Genomic DNA, 18562 nt, shown 5'->3' with positions numbered 1-18562 from the left:
TGCGGCATTGCACAAGATGAGCTTGTGCAAAGCCTCTGATTGGGTGAAAGCTGTTTTGGTGGTGACGTCGCTAGAAGCCAGAATACCAGCTTGGAATTGCAGGGCCGATGCGGGAGGTAACGTACCGAGCAAGTCGGGTCTGCTGAGGAGGGTGATTTTGTGGTGAGAATGAAGAAAACGTCGTGCTAGACACAATGTTACATTTATCAAGAAACTATTGGAAACGTCATCTATGTTACATGTAGTGCAATTGTTGTTAGTCGATATGGCTTGCAATATTTCCATCTATGAGTTATCCATCATTGTACAGAACAGAACGGGAAAGCGATGTTTGTATAAAGTAGAGAAGTTGTTCTGAGGAAATGTGAGTTGAAATGAATCTGGAGGTCTCTGTTGAGATAATAAAGGCCCAGGAAGAAGACGATCTCTGTGTATGCATGCTTGTACTGACACTGTAAACCCCCTTCTCACTGGACCCGCGGTACCCGTGGAAATAACAATTTGTAACGTATTTGTTTCATATGGAATTGGAAGGTGCCATAAGAAAGCAAACCCGCTCTCCTCTAAAGACTTGCGTATTCCTGTCGCCCAACATTTAACACCAGATTTGTCTAGATCTAACTGGCAGGAGAAAGCATCTGCTTGAAAACTGTCGGCTGGCACATTCTGGCGAATTCTAAGGAAATATTTGACGGCATTTAGCGAAGCTTCCACTTGTATGGGTGTATATGTATATCTTCCTAATTCCGCCCTTGCAGCTAGGCTCCAAGCAGACCTAGGTAGTACACGTAATGATTGTTTGCAGAATTTTAAATGAACTGATTCAGTTGGACAGGAATTTGAACTTTTGAACGATCCCCATATTTCAGAGGTAGAATGTCTAAGGTACCAACATATCGACACAAGATCACAACATGTCTAATCTAGATTCGTAATATATATACATATACATCTATATATATGTATATATATATATATATAGAGAGAGAGAGAGAGAGAGAGACTTGGATATCAGTCGGTGTAACAAGTGTTCTCTTTGGCGCTATTCTACCCTCCAGCAATAGGGCCAACCATGCGCCGCCAGGAGCGTGATTCAGTCAAACGAATAAGACCTACGCTTGATCTTCGTCACAGCCAGCTCCCTCAAGCGGAACAGTCCGTACGACAGGAGATGGAACAAGGGAGTCCCAACGAACACCAGCACCACCAGAAACACTGACGCCATGACTGGGTCCTTCCCAAAATCTATAACGGCGTAGATGGCTGCGGCCCCGTCTCGCCCCTTTCCCCCTGCGGCCCAGTAGATGACATAGAACACTCCATACGCCGCTGCGTAGGCTACAGGGTAGATCACGTTTAGGATCCTCACTGGAGTACCGCTCACTAAGAGATCCAGAAGCGCGATGATGGAGTTAACAACGTGTTCTAATATGCTGCTGACCGAAACGATACCCTTGTCCAACGTCCAATAGAGCGTTGTCACAAAGAAAGCCACGGTGATGCTGGTGTTATGCAAGACCCAATGGACTTTGTGATACCATGCCAGTCCGCCATTGTTTTGGATGGTTTCTACATTGTTGAACTCATCACCAAGTTCGGTCAATGTAATGGCTTCTACCGTACCCGCGTCTGCAGTGGTAGTGTTTTCAGAGGTGGTGCCCATAGTGGTGGTGCCCAGGGTGGTCGGTTCTGCTTTTTCATCTTCCACTGCATGGAGAAAAGAACGCAAACCCTTCAAGTAGCTTAAGTAGAAATAGATATAAAATTGTTCTCATTTCAAGTCAAGTTCATTTATAAATACAATTCATTTTCTTCTCTGTTAAGTGTACACACGTTAAATACCGGTGTTTTGCTCTGATTTGTTCGCAGTTAGCCTTTGGGCATAATTGTGCAATAAAATTTTTGAATAGCAAGGTTCTTTTATTCATAACTAAGTATTTACAAGAGCCGACTTTTGATGACTGTACATGTCTGTCATCTTCATCGCTAGTATTGCCCTGATGAAGATGACAGAGAGTCATCGAAATGTCGGCTCTTCTAAATACTTGGTTGTGAATAAAAGAACCTTGCTATTCAGTCATTCACCAACCTGATGAACTTACGGATTTTTTTTTTCAAATAAAATTATTATTTCTAGAATTCACCTTTTTTAGACACGAAGTCCACCACGCAGACGACTAAAGCCACCACCATGTGCGCGGTGAGAACGGCGAAGCTCCAGTTGGTCAGGGCGATGGGCCACTGGTCTGACCGTCCCTGGACATGGTAGTGATAGGCCAGTAGGAACACCAGTATAGCCAGCGTCAGAGCCGCAATTAGCGACCTGTAGACTACAAAGCCTACCTGCCCACGCCACCACTGTTGAAATAGATGAATATGAGGACGAATTATTATCTTCGCCGAGAAGATGATTGTTATTGGTTGCGCCAGCTGTTGGGTGGGTCTGTATGTATGTCAAGAGCATAGCTCGAGAAACCTTTGATGGATCTTCATGATCTTTTGTAGGTGTGTAGTGGTTGTGCAAAGGAAGGTCAAGTTCGAAAACCGTTCACCTGGCGTTTTCCAACAGTACTGCAGCGGACTTAGCATGTTTGTGTGTTTTTATATGGGCAAAAAAGTGACGGAAACGTTGATGCATCTTCATGATTTTTTGTAGGTAAGAAGCGGTTGTGGGAACCAAGGTCAAGTTCGAAAATAATTCATCTGGCGCTTTCCTACAGTACTGCAGCGGGCTTTGTATGTGTGTGAGTTTGTATGTCGCCAGCATAACTCGAGGTGCTGTTGACGGCTGTGCATGATATTTAGTGGGTAGGTAGGAGTCTCAAAAAGGAAGGTCAAGTTCGATAATGGGCCTCTTAGCGGAAATTTGAGGTACTGCAGCGGAGTTTCAAAGATTGAGATCAAATTTTCTGGAGGCGCCAGGTTCATTGATCAACATTTTGAATTTATTTCAGCACTTAATGACAATTGTGCATGGTTTTCGCCCAGCGACAGAAAAAACTGTCGTAATCTACCCCGTAGTGAGACGTCATTACCTGATTTACTATAGCCCTAAACCCGAAAAATCCCCATAAAGAGCCCCCATTATGAGTGTTATGAGTGGCCCAATTAAACGATGCTTGTTTTTGAATCAGTAGATGTTCCTCTCTCCAGCAACAGTAAAAACATTCTCCAAAGCCACTGCCCAGGGCAGATAATCCCCCTTAAAAATTACTAAAATTCAAAGAGATGAAAATTCTGCTTTCGTTGGTTCTGGTAACCCCCTAGTATGCCCTCTAAATTTCAATGCTTCACCTTTAACTTTTGGTAGGTAAAACTAGGGAACCCATACTATACGAAAATATAGATGAAATGTTTGTATCTTTATCAGAATTACCAGGGTAGCCATTGCAATTTCAGTAATTTTCAGCAACAAATTGTTGGATTTTGGAGGGTCTCGGAGAGGGGTCCCAGAACGCCATAACGAAAAATAGCTGGAGGGTTTTAATTATATGGCTGTTCCTAGTTCCACATACCTATCACACATACAAAGTATGAGCCGATTTGGCCGACCCCCATCTTCCCACCTCTGCCTGGTTTTGCCTGGTTTTCTCGTGCAATGACTCTTAAGATATTCCGCCGTACACACACGCACACAAACAGTAAAATCCTCCGTAACTCTGTAAATAGAAATGAATTCTTTACAATCACAGTCTACGCACTATAATTTGGGGGTTCATTCAAGACAAGGTCTTAAAAAGGCTTTACAAGGTGAAAACGATTACTGCTCAAAAGATTTTGTAATTAGGAAAAGCCTCAGGGCTGAGAAGTGGCTGTATCTTGAATCGGTTCATTCACTGATGGTATATACTTAGTAGAAATGTAGTATATGAAGCAATGACTGATCTAAGACAAATATATTACAACTAAATAAGATATAATGATCGCCATGCATGGTCTGAAATTGTCTAAAACCTAAGAATGGAAGAGTTACTTGATGTTATCTTCACATAGTAGGACCGGTCGAACAGCACCTGCGTATTATAAAGGCAAGACACGCTAACAAACAGAAAGATTTTGATATATCGCATGATTACATGAACAGACAATGGCTTTACATCAGGTTTTGCATAATTACAGTGTCTGAGCAGGTATTTACGTACAAGTACCTCCCCACACCCATCCCTTCATTCTTTCACGGCCAGACCTGAGAAGAAGAAGACCTCCAGACACAAGACGCACCGTGATCGTTCCTGTCAGAAAGTCAGTAAGTAACCGCACACAAGTCACACAGTGGCGTTTGTCTTACTTCTGGTGTTCAAATCGTAACGGTTCATTCTGTGTTATCACTATATGCATTTTTTTGGTTGTAGTCCAAAGTAGACGTAATTTAGTTTTAGTTCCTTCTACTCGGGCCGTCGCCGTCACTTTTCGAACAAAATGGGACAAGCACCTGGAGTGAAAAATGTTATATTTACAGCACGTGTAGAATATATGATTTTAAGACGGGTGCACTCAGGTTTGTAGAGCGCTTTTTACATTTTTTCTAGTGCACCCTGAAGGTGCCACACGAAAATCGCCGCACGCCACCTCCGCGTGTCGCGGAGCCTTTTTAATTATACCCAGAAAAAATCTGTCGCCGCGCGTCAATCGTCGTATATCAAACGTTATCGAGAAATACGTAGTAAATAGAATCTGCATTTACTGAACAGAATGATCGGGAAGCTGTTGGATTGTTGTTTGTAGATGCAGAATTTACTAGGGGATATTTCAACTAAAGCTCCTATCTCACAGGACCCGGGGCACCGTGGCGTCCTCGCTATGTAGCAAACTGGATTTGTGTTACCTTTGACTTTATAATGGGAATATCATGCAAAACGTACAAGTATGACTTAAAAGACAACAAGACACACAAAGCCTACAAAGATTTTCGTCGATGAAAGTCGTTAACCGCTCAGTAATTTGCGAGTTCGCATCGAGGTCACCAACGTGCCGTGGGTCTAGTGAGATTGGGGCGTCATTAGCATAGTTGGAATATTTAAAGCAAGAACAGGTCTTTCTACTTTCTTTGTTCTCGTGCCTTTGTTAAGTGACAAAGAAATGTCCGTGTCCATACTCACTGTACTGAGCAGACGTAATCGTTCACTGTCACACAATATTTTGGTGACGCCTTAGGGCGAGCCTAGTGATATAGTATTGTGTGCAGTCTGCAAAAATTCTCCTAGGAATTGTACAGAAATGTCTGTGTGTCTGCGTGTGTGTGCATTTGTCCAACAGATCAGGTTCTCACCAGTCCTTTTTGTTGGAAATCCCGTATGAACAGCACCACCTATCAGTGCCCTAAGCAGGGTACAGTAAAAACGAAAACAGCAACAACCACCGTCGCCATGGCAATGTCTTTTTTCATCGCCAACCTTGTTCTACGTGTCCCAATTGTAACCACTTTTTGTTTTGTTTCTTTTGAGCAGATCAGCTGAAACTGCGCCATGAAGGTTTACACTTGCACGCTGCTTGTTGTGGTACTTCTGGCGGTGGCGAAGGAAAGCTCGGCTGCCGAGTACAAAGGCTGCTATGTGAAGAATTACGGAGACCCATACTTCCCGTACAGCTTGGTGGACCGAAAGATGAGCAACGACATGTGTGTTCAGCACTGTGAGGAACAGGGAAAGGCTTATGCAGGTACGTATTCGTCTGATTGTAGACACAATGAGTTTACATACGTCTTAATGTGAAACAAACATGCATTGAAATACATCAGTACAATTGTTTTAGGGGTATCAGATATTGTTTCTTTTTTTTACTAAGAACTGTGAGAGTTCATTACTACCACAGTCAGTACATGCGCTGTGGGAGTTTTTGTCTTACGAACTTCAGCGAATCTATATAACAAATAAGATCTAGTATTCTATGTATCTACAAATTTCTAATAGGAATGATTCCAATTTGCTACCGTAAACTTATCAGCTGACGTACTGGGTTTGATAACCACAGTTACATGTATAGCATGGCAGACTCTTTTGTAATTGTAATTGTTCACATCATGTTATCTAACGTTTCATATTGTATGGTATTTTCTATAGCAACCAAAAGTGTTCGATGCGGCTGCGGTACTGAGGAACACGTGGCAGAAATGACTAAAGCTGATGACAGCGAGTGCTCCAACAACTGTAAGGCAGGCGGGGGGACATGCGGAGGCTACGCCAGGCTGTCGGTGTACAGCACCGCCCAAGGTAATCAAAGACTTTCGCCGCACGAAAAGTGGGGTTCACCAATGACGACAAATGCTAGGGGGTAATGCCTCGGTCCGACATTTGCACCGGGACCTGCAGGGGGTGTAGTCCGGGCCCCGATTCAATAGCTCGCGGTGTCTATTTGTTACCGGGTCCCGTGTTGATTTTAAGTCCGAGTTAAAGTCATCCCGGGGCCCGTCCGTGTTCAAACATAGCCCGGTAGCCGCAGGGTGCCACGTAGGGGTCACGACCGAAAGTACACTGTGCCTTTTTTATGTCATTTGTCAAATAATACTGTCCTATCAAACTAACACTAATTTGGTTTTGAAACATCTGTTCGTACGAAGACCTCTTAGTCATAGTAATGATAAGAAGAAAACTTGTGGTATGGCCACGTGTTACGTTCATCGGGACTAACCCAAACTACCATGCAGGGGACCATCGGTAGAATAAAGAGAATGATATCAGAGAGTGGACTGGCACGACATTAAGCGAAACATTAAGAAGAACAGACAACCAAGGAGGGTGGGGAAAACTGTTTGCCAGATGTGGTGCCCCAAGGTCAAATAGACTAGGGGGATAGATGAGGATGAAGGTCAAATAGACTAAGGGGATAGATGAGGATGAAGGTCAAATAGACTAAGGGGATAGATGAGGATGAAGGTCAAATAGACTAAGGGGATAGATGAGGATGAAGGTCAAATAGACTAAGGGGATAGATGAGGACGAAGGTCAAATAGACTAAGGGGATAGATGAGGACGAAGGTCAAATAGACTAAGGGGATAGATGAGGATGAAGGTCAAATAGACTAAGGGGATAGATGAGGATGAAGGTCAAATAGACTAAGGGGATAGATGAGGATGAAGGTCAAATAGACTAAGGGGATAGATGAGGATGAAGGTCAAATAGACTAAGGGGATAGATGAGGACGAAGGTCAAATAGACTAAGGGGATAGATGAGGATGAAGGTCAAATAGACTAAGGGGATAGATGAGGATGAAGGTCAAATAGACTAAGGGGATAGATGAGGATGAAGGTCAAATAGACTAAGGGGATAGATGAGGATGAAGGTCAAATAGACTAAGGGGATAGATGAGGATGAAGGTCAAATAGACTAAGGGGATAGATGAGGATGAAGGTCAAATAGACTAAGGGGATAGATGAGGACGAAGGTCAAATAGACTAAGGGGATAGATGAGGATGAAGGTCAAATAGACTAAGGGGATAGATGAGGATGAAGGTCAAATAGACTAAGGGGATAGATGAGGATGAAGGTCAAATAGACTAAGGGGATAGATGAGGACGAAGGTCAAATAGACTAAGGGGATAGATGAGGATGAAGGTCAAATAGACTAAGGGGATAGATGAGGATGAAGGTCAAATAGACTAAGGGGATAGATGAGGATGAAGGTCAAATAGACTAAGGGGATAGATGAGGATGAAGGTCAAATAGACTAAGGGGATAGATGAGGATGAAGGTCAAATAGCTAGACTAAGGGGATAGATGAGGATGAAGGTCAAATAGACTAAGGGGATAGATGAGGATGAAGGTCAAATAGACTAAGGGGATAGATGAGGATGAAGGTCAAATAGACTAAGGGGATAGATGAGGATGAAGGTCAAATAGACTAAGGGGATAGATGAGGATGATGAGAATTTGGTCCTAATGTAAAGTCTGCAATCGTTGTTCTAGTGGTTGTCACAGATTAACCATCTTCCCCTCCCTTCAGGAAAGCGCATGCTGAACTTGAGGGAGGTTCTTGGCGACTTGACTGACACCTTGGAGAAAATGGAGAACGCCTTCAAACGGGAGATGGGCGAGACTGGAGATTTCGAAGAAGAAATGAGGGAGATGGAAGATATGGAGGCTGATGATATGTTTAAAGACGAGGAGTAACACTAACATCAATTTTAGCATGTCTTAAAGTTACCTTACCTGACCAAAATAATATTTTCTTTGATTTTGGTTTCTAATACTTAAGGGATTTGGTTGTCTTTAAACTTTAAGGCTAACATTAACTAACAATGGAGTGAAAAATGCTTAATATCACACATTCTAATCTGTTAGGATTAAGTCATCGATTCGATCTGAGAACTTGTTGTATTTGGTGGGAAATAAAAAGTGTTACATGTTGAATAGAAACAGGTTTGCAAGTTTTCATCGTTCCTTCTTCACGAAGTTATTTTTAGATATTACTGTTACATTTCGTTGTACATTCAAACCTGTTGGGGCAACCACCTTGTACAGGCAACCACCTTCAGTCATAAGCTACATTAAAACAATCCTGTCCATTTCATAGATTTAGTTAACCCCACCCTGTCCCGTGCAACCACCTGTCGTTGGCAAACATTTTCCCTTAGTACCTTGAGTGTTTGCGGAAGTCAGATCTGACTGTATATTTAATGATCAACAGAGCCAAGAAAGTGAACTTTGATGTCCAATGTACAAATATCGTTCCTCTAAGTATCATTTGCCAAAAATCTTACGGATATCTGAAAAATCTTACAAGTTTGTGCCGTCAAAAATTGTGAATAATGACTGGCGTCTAGCAGACAAGTTTTCCCTTTCGTCATGAAAGGTGTTTTAACAACTAGCTGCCATATAATCATTACAAGATAAAGCACATTGCTCTCTTTTTTTCTATTTATCACAAAATGTTGGTTTTTGCTTTGAAGAATTGTGACAAATGGTCACAAAACGCCTGTGCAACATCTTGTGATAAAGAAAGAGAAATTGTAGTGTGCCTGTGCTTGTGCCTGTGATATTCCACGTTTGCCATCGAAAGCCACTGTCGTGTGACCTGTAACGGAATGCATGTGGGGTGACTGCGCCCAGGTTCAGTCAAGTTCATTGACGGCCCAAGGGCGAAACATGAAACACGTAGGCTGATAGACTGCATGGTGCTTCGTTCTCAAGAGCGTAGATTTACAATGTTGAAGTCTTCGTCACTGATATGAACTTCTCTGTGGCAAACTCTTCCATTTCGGTGAATTTCCGCCATTTCTTCAGATCCCAGAAGAAGAGGGGTAACACGGACACATGCCAACAAAAACATCTGTCTATTAGATCTCTGCGCTTCAGTAACCCAAGTCAAACACATGCTTACTTACTAGCTGGCACATGTTTTGTATGTATACTGTCAGTAAATGATAGTCTTGTGCCATCCTGGTAACGGATTCCTTCTGTGAGCATACATAAGCCTTAGCCAAAATACTCTAGATCTGTGAGAACGAATTCTACATACCGGTGAGCGAGAGAAGACCGAGCGGTCTTGGTAGCGAAGGCGGAGGGCGTCCAGGGAGAACTCTTCTCGACACGACATCCTGAAACGGAAAAACTGACTTTAAGATTGTACAATGTACGACAGTCTCCTTACGACGTACATAGCAGGTCGTTCAAACCAAGGAGGCAACCACAATATCTGGGTACATGTGGCATCTTCGTGTTTCTTTCAGACGATGATAGCTAGCCATTCTTGGTGTTGTATGCTAGTATGCGGATTCATACAACGGGTGTGAAAGGCTAGTTTCACCGAAAGCATTGCCTTGTTTCTTCTGACTATATTCAATGGTGATATGAACAAATTTAAAAGATCACACCCACCCTCACAAGATTTAGTCCGTCCACTGCATGTATGGCATTCTGCTTAAGTGAAACCAGACCCAAGTGCACGCACTTGGCCTTGACTCAACAACTTGAGTCCCGAGATGACACACTTGGTCGGAATGACTGGTACTTCGTCAGAAATGTCGTCTGACGTGTCAAGGTCGTCGTGACCTCTGCATGATAACCCACCGCAAATGCCCCCCAACACGTTCCTTTACGGTCCTTCTGTAAACTATTGACACCCTCTTATGGCCGTCGGACCCAAATTTGATTTAATTTTCCTGCCGCAAGTGGACTTTCTCCACCCATATAAAGTGATTCGAGTCAGCAGCAGAAGCAACTGGGCCTGAAATTAATCTGTACTAGGAGATCAACAGAGCCATAAACGTAAAATAAAATCATCTACTGTCAATGGAATCTCAACATAACTTCCCTAGAAGTTTATACTTTGTACCGACGTCGATATCGGATACAGCGAAATGTACCTTTCCGCACGTATGCATATTGCGTCGGTTCCCCCTAAGAGTTATGTGGTGAACTTGAAATAAACATATAACGTTACGTGCAAAACTCAATCTTAGCTCGATTTTTGGACATGGCAGCAGTTTCACATCGAAGTCACATACTTACATTAAGGCTACAGTCCCACAATGCAATTTAGCCCAAGCTTTGAGACAATTAACAACCTGTTAACTTACCACGTAAAAGTACCCACCTGTAGTCCAGAGGTTCAGTTCAGACAAGATAAATAACTCCTCTGTTGCCCAGTCGTCAGCGACCCTGGACTTCGCTTGTTGCCCGTTCAGCAGTCTATCGCACCCGTGATATTCTATCTATCTCTATATATATAGCAATCAATGTATACAGATCCGAGTTGTAGGGATTAAGTTTAATCTATTGCTTAAGGGCAGAAGGGTGAGAATGTAAAGAACACCATCATCTTTCGATCGAATTCTTAGTGGCTCATTCCGCGGAGAATGCCCAAGATAATCAAGTCTCCCTGCAAACTCCGTCCGCCTTCAGGACTAAAACCTCCTTAAAGTAAACAAACAAACAAACAAACAAACAAACAAACAAACAGACAGACAGACAGACAGACAGACAGACAGACAGACATTGATTTTTTTTTCATTTCAAGTACATCCAATACTCGCAAAACTCTTGAGACTACCTGTTTATGTCTGTCATGTTGTCATGTTCATTTTAACAGTCTTGTGTAATATTGTATTGTTATTTAACAATGATGGCGTTTTAATTTAGAAAGACGAACTCTCTGAGAGACTGCCCAGCTGACTGTCATTAAAGTTCAAAGTAGATTGCGAGGTTGATCACCTGTTGCATTAAGGATATCAAGATCTGTTGCCTTAGGCCCTTAGCTCCGCCAAGCTGGCATTGGAGGATAGAACCCTCTTTCAACAATCACTGCAATTATACAGTTTGGTGACAATCAGGAACAGTGGGGTGTCCCTCCAGGCTTCCTGTCGTTGAGTGTAAAGTGGACGCGAATCTGAAGTCTACTACAGTAGTTAACAGTAGTAGACTAGCTACCATGTGTAGTACTATAGTTTCATTGAACAAGTGTAAATTGGGCCTAAGTGTTGGACTCTGGAGCCACTATATAGAGAATCCTGGTTGTCAGTTAAACATAGAGAATCCTGGTTGTCAGTTAAACTCGGTTGTCAGATAACGTCACAATCTCCCACCCAACATCTGCTTGAAGTTTTGCCAAGGTGACCAACCTTTAAATCTACCCATCATGCCTCACGTGACTTTTTTGCGCAATATTCAACATCCAAGATGGCGTCGCTTCCGCAGAAAAAGTTTTACCGCCAGCGTGCCCACTCTAACCCCATGGCTGATCACAGCTTTGACTAGTGAGTCATAAATAGTTTCGATTCTAGACTGAATGAAGATTGCGTAGAGCTTGCATGCGATGTTGTACGTGTGGATATGACGTTAGGAAGCCATGTATTATATTTACAGTGTGGGGAGGGGGGCAAGGTAAACAGCATGCATGCATGGCCAACATGCATGTAAACTTGGTGGTCTTTCTGACGTGATGTCGTTACGCACTTTGGCCGGCCTTTATGAAAAACATGATGTAAAATATTTTTTGAATGGTAATCGACAACTGTAATTAAAAAGTATTTAAATAATAAATTTTGTGCCCTGCTGTATATATATGTTTCTCCTTTCGAAATGAAAATGTCTGAAAAGATTTGTTACTTGGAAAGGAATTGAATCCAACATATATGTAATACTGGTTCTTCTTTTGTTATCCACAATTGAGGTGAAGCATCATGCTTTTTTAAAGTGGCTACAAATATAGTAGTATATATAGTGCAATGTACTGTAAGCTTTGCTACCGTAAGGCGGTTAACCTGTAACCTCCTTGGCTATGGCTCGCTGCTTGCACCCAACGCACTTACTGCAACTGGCTAACAGGCCCAGACTAGCTAGACTGGTCAGTAAGTGGCACTTGAACCCCACTGTTACAACGTCACCATCTGAAAATGATGAATGTAATTCCTCACAACATGTCCGAGCTGGGGCTGACACTGGGATAAATTTGAACCTACGCTCACATTCACGGAAATTACATTACATACATGCATACTTTGTATAAAAAATTTCGTCTGATGGTGGTTTCAAAATGTCTTAAACATTCACAGTGTGAGTGATGAAGGGAAATGCATATAAAAATGCTTCAAGTAATTAATAAGTTTCACCAGGTTGATTTTTGTCATTTTGTATCTCCACCCCATTCCCTGATAGTCCAGTGAAGCCAGACGTGATGGACTGGTCACCTTATTACCCAGCATTCTTTGAGTCACCCAGCAAAGCCGAGAAGCACGATGATAACAAAGAGGCCGAGGAACGGCCGCCGCCCATGGTGGAGTTCGCAGACATTGGCTGTGGGTACGGTGGATTGCTGGGTAAGTGACCAATGGTTATCATTCTCTTACAATTTCTTCTACCTGTATATATAACATGCTCCCTGCCATAGGCATGTTCGGTAACGAGATGTTCACATGCCAAATTTGCATTGATTATAGTTTGATTACTTAGCAGGAGGAAAAGTATAGGGCAAAAAGCACAATTGCTTATGTAACACCTTCTAGTCTAATACATAAATATAAAACGAGTAAAATACAATGACAACATACATACATAAATACAAAATGGATAAAAGAAAAATGACTGTAAACAAGACAAGTTGGTGATCTATCAATTACGAGAATCTACTTGTACAGTGAATAAAAGTGCGGACTATGTCAAAGATATTGCAGTTTTGTAAATGTGAAATTGACATGGACCCTCGTAGCAGTAAAGAACATAATGTACTGTCATTGAGTTGCTGTAGGTCTACTATATTGGAAAAAGATGCATTTCTTTGGTTGGTATAAAGTTTACAATGTAGAGGTTTACATTTTGTTAAACTGTCTGAACCACTCTTTCCATTTTTCTCTTGTATTTACTTTTAATTCTCTTGTGAGAACTGGTAATGTTTATGATCCCTAGCTATCTTAGAATAAAAATTTACTTGTCATTTTTTTCTTTCCCTACCCAGTGGAGCTGTCCCCCATGTTTCCTGACACACTGATGTTGGGGATGGAGATCAGAGTGAAGGTATCGGATTACGTGACGGACAGAATTAAGGCCCTGAGAGAGAAGCATCCTGGGAAGTACCAGAACGTCTCCTGCATCAGGACCAACGCCATGAAGTACCTGCCAAACTTCTTCAGAAAAGGGCAGGTAAGGTATGCTAATGTAACAATGGTACTTTGTAATGTTCCAACAGAATACAACCATCCTCTTTGAAGACCTTTAACAAAAACGCCTCTGCAGTTCCAAAATCATCTGCTAGGAGTAGGAGGTCCAAAGTACACAATAAGTGTTCTTTTTCTACACATTGCAATTTTCCTTGGACATTTAATTAGTGCAACCTCAATTGATCCACAAGAAAGTAGTCTTATTGTTGTTATATTAGATGTGAAATCATTGCATTATATTCATTACTTCATGGTGCAGTAAACACAGCATACATGTACACAGTGCTAAGCATGATACGCAAACACAGATACATATAAAATATTATGTACAGTGTATGTACTGCCAAGCACACAACAACAAATATCAAATGCACAACAGCTGGTAATAGAAATTTTGAAACTATAGCAGATAACAAGTAGAAAGCACATGTATGTGCATATCCTAGCCTGACTATTCTTTGTCAACAAAGTTGATAACAATTGTTACTTTTCTCATATCTTTCTCCAGCTGAAGAAAATGTTCTTCCTGTTTCCCGATCCACACTTCAAGAAGACCAAACACAAGTGGAGAATCATCAGCACCACCCTGCTGGCTGAGTATGCCTATGTGCTGGCAGAGGGGGTAAGTAGTGCTGCATACCTAAACTCATTTTCAGCTTCAGGTCCGGATTCAAGTCCAGAGGTTCAGGTTCAGGTCTGGATTTATAAGCCTGGACCTGAAGCCATGGCACATGTGTGCTTAGAATACTTGTATACTGTTTCGGTTACATAAAGAATAGCATATTGGCATAAATCTTAAATGAAATTTGAAAACTACACATGCAAAATCATATAGTCAGTAGTAAACACATAGCCTGAATTCAATCAAGCCTCTTGTGACCGCTCGCGGCCCTGTAACCACCTCGCATCCGCGGGGAGGGGAGAGAAACCCCCGGACAGCTGGAGTTTGCGTTATACAGACTAGTAAACACAGTACTAAGTAGTGTTTTTGTCTTTTCCAACAGAGATTTCACAATCTAAAGAAGGTTTAAGATGGTTCAGAACAATAAGGAGAATATAAGTAAGAGATATTTTTTTGCAAGTCCGGACTTGTTTCCAAACGTTTAGTTTTTTTTGGACTTGAACCTAAACGTTGGATCCAGTCTGATTCAAATCTGGGGTTTAGGTATGCAGCACTAATGGTAAAGGCCGATCATGTGCTCTAATGCTCTTATACATGTCTCACACAAAAAATGTACATCGTACAACAAGTTTGCGATGGCGAATTGAGGTCATTTATGCAACAGTTGGGGATGTGTTGTAAAAAATTCACCTGTCTTGTTTTCAGAAATGTCTTAGATTATTGTCATTGGTTTTCTCATAGCCTTGCTGAAAATCCTAGAAGAAAATCCTAGAAGAAAAGAAAATGCTAGAAGAAAAGAAAATCCTAGAAGAAAAAAAATCCTAGAAGAAATTGTATGACATTTAACTGTGCCTTTAGGGCCTTTGCCCATGACACTTTTAGCAACATACGTAGGGAAATTCATGCTCCTTATCTTCAGTTTAAAAGGAGTTGCTAGGTGGCTTCCATGACCCCGTTCACACTCATTTTTTTCAATCGCGATTGAAGTTTAATCGCGATTGAATCGATCCGATCGCGATTGATTTTTTCAGTGTGAACGCTCCCAATCGCGATTGGAACGATCCAAAACGATCCAATCGCGATTGGATTGTAACTACCTCCGGAGGTAGTTTGATTGGATTAATCGCGATCGGATCCAATCCAATCCTATCAAATTTTGAGTGTGAACACAACTACGATTCATTCCATCGCGATCGGCGGAGATTTCGGCTGGTTCCGGGGGTGGGAGGTCATACATGCGGGTACGTGGGGTCATAGTTCGCATCGCGCGGGAAAACAAACCCAATCCGCACGTCAGATCGCTCTTTTACAACAACAACAACTTTTCATCGTCAACAATGCCCAAGAAGAAGGATAAAACTCCGTCAGCAACTTCAGCTGGTGGCAGATGGCGCGATGAGGAGACCAGGGTCCTCATCGCAATCTGGGGGAGAGAGGAGGTGCAGGCCAAACTGGGGAAATGTCACCGAAAGAGGGACATTTACCGCACCAAGTGACAATGTCTAGCGGAAAAATAGACACAAAACAAGGACAACAAGGACAACAAACAACATTTACCAGATGATCGCCGATAGCATGCTTCAATCGTGCTTCAATCGCGATCGGATCACGACGTACTTTAATCCACTTGGCGAAAAGCAGTGTGAACGCAAAAGTTTCTTTGCGTTCAATCGCGATCGGATCGAACAATCGCGATTATACTTCAATCGCGATTGAAAAAAATGAGTGTGAACGGGGTCCATATGTTACAATTACATGATTGAACAAATATTAAAGCTACTAGAAGACAGATCTATCTCATTCTCCAGATTTAATTATTCAGTCCTTCTTGGCTTGAGCCTGTCACCACCCTCCCCCAAAGTATGAAAATTTACAATTTTTGAATTACCATTTTCACACTGCAAAAATCCTTCGTTAAAGGCAACCTAAGCAATATTAGGGCGCTGAAAGTCATATATTCAAAATCATTTTTTTTCTGATTTCTATCCATAGTAAGTTTAGATAACACTATCCCATCGCATATCGACCATCATGAAGCAAAAATGTGATGTCGTTGTGTAGTGGGAACTCATTGAAAATCTGAGCACTTGGAGGCCAGCCATCATTTCAAATCTTCCGAACATGCACGATTCTGACCGACAAGTCCCGAACGCTTCCAAAGAAATAATCATGTGGTCATGGCTAAATGTGCTTGGGCATTGTGACGTCACTCGGCCGGAAGTTACCGAAAATTGTCGACAAAAAACGGTTACGGATGGATTCTGGGCTGATTTTTGGGGGGACCCAATAAATAAAATACTCCTTTTGTGGCTTGCTTCTGAGCTATTTTTAAACGCCCAAAGTATGAAATAATGATGCAGATGTGCTAATATAGGCAAGTAAATGCAAATTGCAACCTCACCAAACAGAATTGCCTTCTCCAGAATATTTCAAGTTTTACCCCCTGAAATCGCTTAGGGCACCTTTAATATGGAGGTGTATCTTCATTATTGGTTCTACATGTATGGTTCTGTTGTTTCAGGCTATTGTCTACACAATAACAGATGTTGAGGAGGTACATGACTGGATGAAGCAGCACTTTGTACAGCACCCACTGTTCCAACAGATGACTCCAGAAGAATATGTAAGTGTGATTTGTATTTTTTTCTCTCCATGTTGAGAACATTTGTGCATTTGATAGATGTCTATTACTGTAAATCTTAAAACATTTGCAGTCTCTTTAAATTTGCTGAAATTCCATATGTTTTACATTTTGTGTTGTTTCAACTGCACATTCAATGATACCGCAAAGTCTTGTTTTTCTCCTTGCCGTAAGATTTTGGTGCCACAGACTAAACTGATTTACTGTATTGTGAAATTTTAGATCCATAAACCGATGAAATGATTTATGTCATACCTGGGCCGCAAATACGTTTGATACGGGTGTTCCGTACAGGGTGATAATTTTCCGTATCACAAGAGGTATGAAGTTGTAGCACACGGGCTTCCATAGAATATTTAGAATGTATTTTGAGTGCGCCGGTTGCGCCTAGAGCTGTGTACTGGTACACTGTACCAATACAGTACCGGGTACAATCAATTAGGTACAGGTCCAAAATACCTGACCCTGCTGTATCAGGTACTGGACCTGACTCAGGGGATGGCCACTTTGACAGATAAAATCACTATGAAATTACCATGGCAGTGCACTAAAGCCATGCTAAAGCACAGAAAATACATTTGCATGGCGGGAGTCAAATTTTCATCTGTGTTTTCATAAAGATGATACCTAGCACAATCAAATATTATGTTTTTACCAGTTCAAACATGCTTTTGTCCTTATTGAAAATCTAGCATTGTCCGAACAAGTAGTTTAGGTACAGGTTCAGGTCCGGACCTGTACCTTAACCCGTGTACCTGTACCTGTACCTAAATTTTTTTTAGGTACACAGCTCTAGTTGCGCCGCTGTCGAAAATTTGAATGCCGGATTCAGAGGTTGGAATCAATGTTGTTACGATTTCTTTGTTCGAGGACACAAAACTCCCTCAACTTTCGCATTGAAATGTGTGTTTTTTCGGGTTGGTATGACATAAACAAGATACAACACGGTGTATTCCGCATCGCCCACGGTCCCAGCCCTCCCGCAGGTCGGATCGTCCTCCGGCGGTCGGGCTGGTACCTCGGGTGATACGGAATACCCCGTGTTGTATTCTATATTTACTGTTTTCCACATCTAACACTATCCTTCCTTTCACAGAAGGAAGATCCTATTGTTGAGAAACTCTATGAAAGTACGGAGGAAGGCCAGAAGGTCACTAGAAACAAAGGAGACAAGTTTCTTGCCATCTTCAGACGAATCAAGGACCCTCTTTTACCAAACTAGATCTCTGACACATGTTTCTTTCTCTGACAGCTAATCAAATATGGTAGTTATATAATACCACTTATTTATATAACCTTATTGTGATGCAGTGGTCTTAAAGTTTGCTGCAATCATATTTTTGTTAACATGGGGCCACGCCAATTTAATTTGTTGCTTCTCGGAATAGCCTGTGCTGTTTTTCCCATTTAAAGAAAAAAAATGGGTCACTATTCTCATTCACAAATTTTAACTCTGAATTTTACTATTTGTTCAGTTGTAAAACTCAATAGCCACCAAAATAGATCATTAAGGCCTGCACATACCTAAAAAGTTTGGTCATATTGATCATAAGTTATAATTCTTCATTTATTAAAACTATTTCTCAATATCAACCCATATATTACATGGCAAAAGGTAATTTTGTTACTGAAATTATAGTTATAAATCAAATAAAGGGGTGCATTGCATAAAATGAACCATACAAAGCTGAAATTTGAATGATCCTCTG

General features: G+C 41.6%; 3 protein-coding genes across 5 annotated transcripts; 2 read left to right on the top strand and 1 right to left on the bottom strand.

The window, feature by feature from the left end:
- Positions 1–1002: 1002 nt before the first annotated feature.
- On the bottom strand, positions 1003–4015 carry LOC136435516 (protein rolling stone-like). Its single transcript, XM_066429092.1, has 2 exons — positions 2145–4015; positions 1003–1707 (listed from the first exon to the last, which is right to left on the bottom strand). The coding sequence occupies exons 1-2, from the start codon at positions 2191–2193 to the stop codon at positions 1094–1096; spliced, it is 663 nt and encodes a 220-aa protein (XP_066285189.1). The 5' UTR covers positions 2194–4015; the 3' UTR covers positions 1003–1093.
- Positions 4016–4112: 97 nt separating this feature from the next.
- On the top strand, positions 4113–8353 carry LOC136435517 (uncharacterized). 3 transcript variants are annotated; one of them, XM_066429093.1, is made up of 4 exons: positions 4113–4246; positions 5448–5658; positions 6060–6209; positions 7941–8353. In XM_066429093.1, the coding sequence occupies exons 2-4, from the start codon at positions 5466–5468 to the stop codon at positions 8105–8107; spliced, it is 510 nt and encodes a 169-aa protein (XP_066285190.1). In that variant the 5' UTR covers positions 4113–4246; positions 5448–5465; the 3' UTR covers positions 8108–8353. The 3 variants fall into 3 exon arrangements, with proteins under 3 accessions (XP_066285190.1, XP_066285192.1, XP_066285191.1); XM_066429095.1 differs by having other exon boundaries at positions 4119–4242; XM_066429094.1 differs by having other exon boundaries at positions 4127–4246; positions 5445–5658.
- Positions 8354–11570: 3217 nt separating this feature from the next.
- LOC136435514 (tRNA (guanine-N(7)-)-methyltransferase-like) lies at positions 11571–18204 on the top strand. Its single transcript, XM_066429091.1, has 6 exons — positions 11571–11691; positions 12593–12753; positions 13389–13573; positions 14099–14212; positions 16734–16835; positions 17950–18204. Exons 1-6 carry the CDS (start codon positions 11615–11617, stop codon positions 18073–18075), a joined length of 765 nt encoding a protein of 254 aa, XP_066285188.1. The 5' UTR covers positions 11571–11614; the 3' UTR covers positions 18076–18204.
- Positions 18205–18562: the final 358 nt, after the last annotated feature.

Source organism: Branchiostoma lanceolatum, chromosome 5 (assembly GCF_035083965.1).
Source record: "Branchiostoma lanceolatum isolate klBraLanc5 chromosome 5, klBraLanc5.hap2, whole genome shotgun sequence".
NCBI classification, from domain to species: Eukaryota; Metazoa; Chordata; class Leptocardii; order Amphioxiformes; family Branchiostomatidae; genus Branchiostoma; species Branchiostoma lanceolatum.
This window is presented reverse-complemented; position numbering and strand designations above follow the sequence as displayed.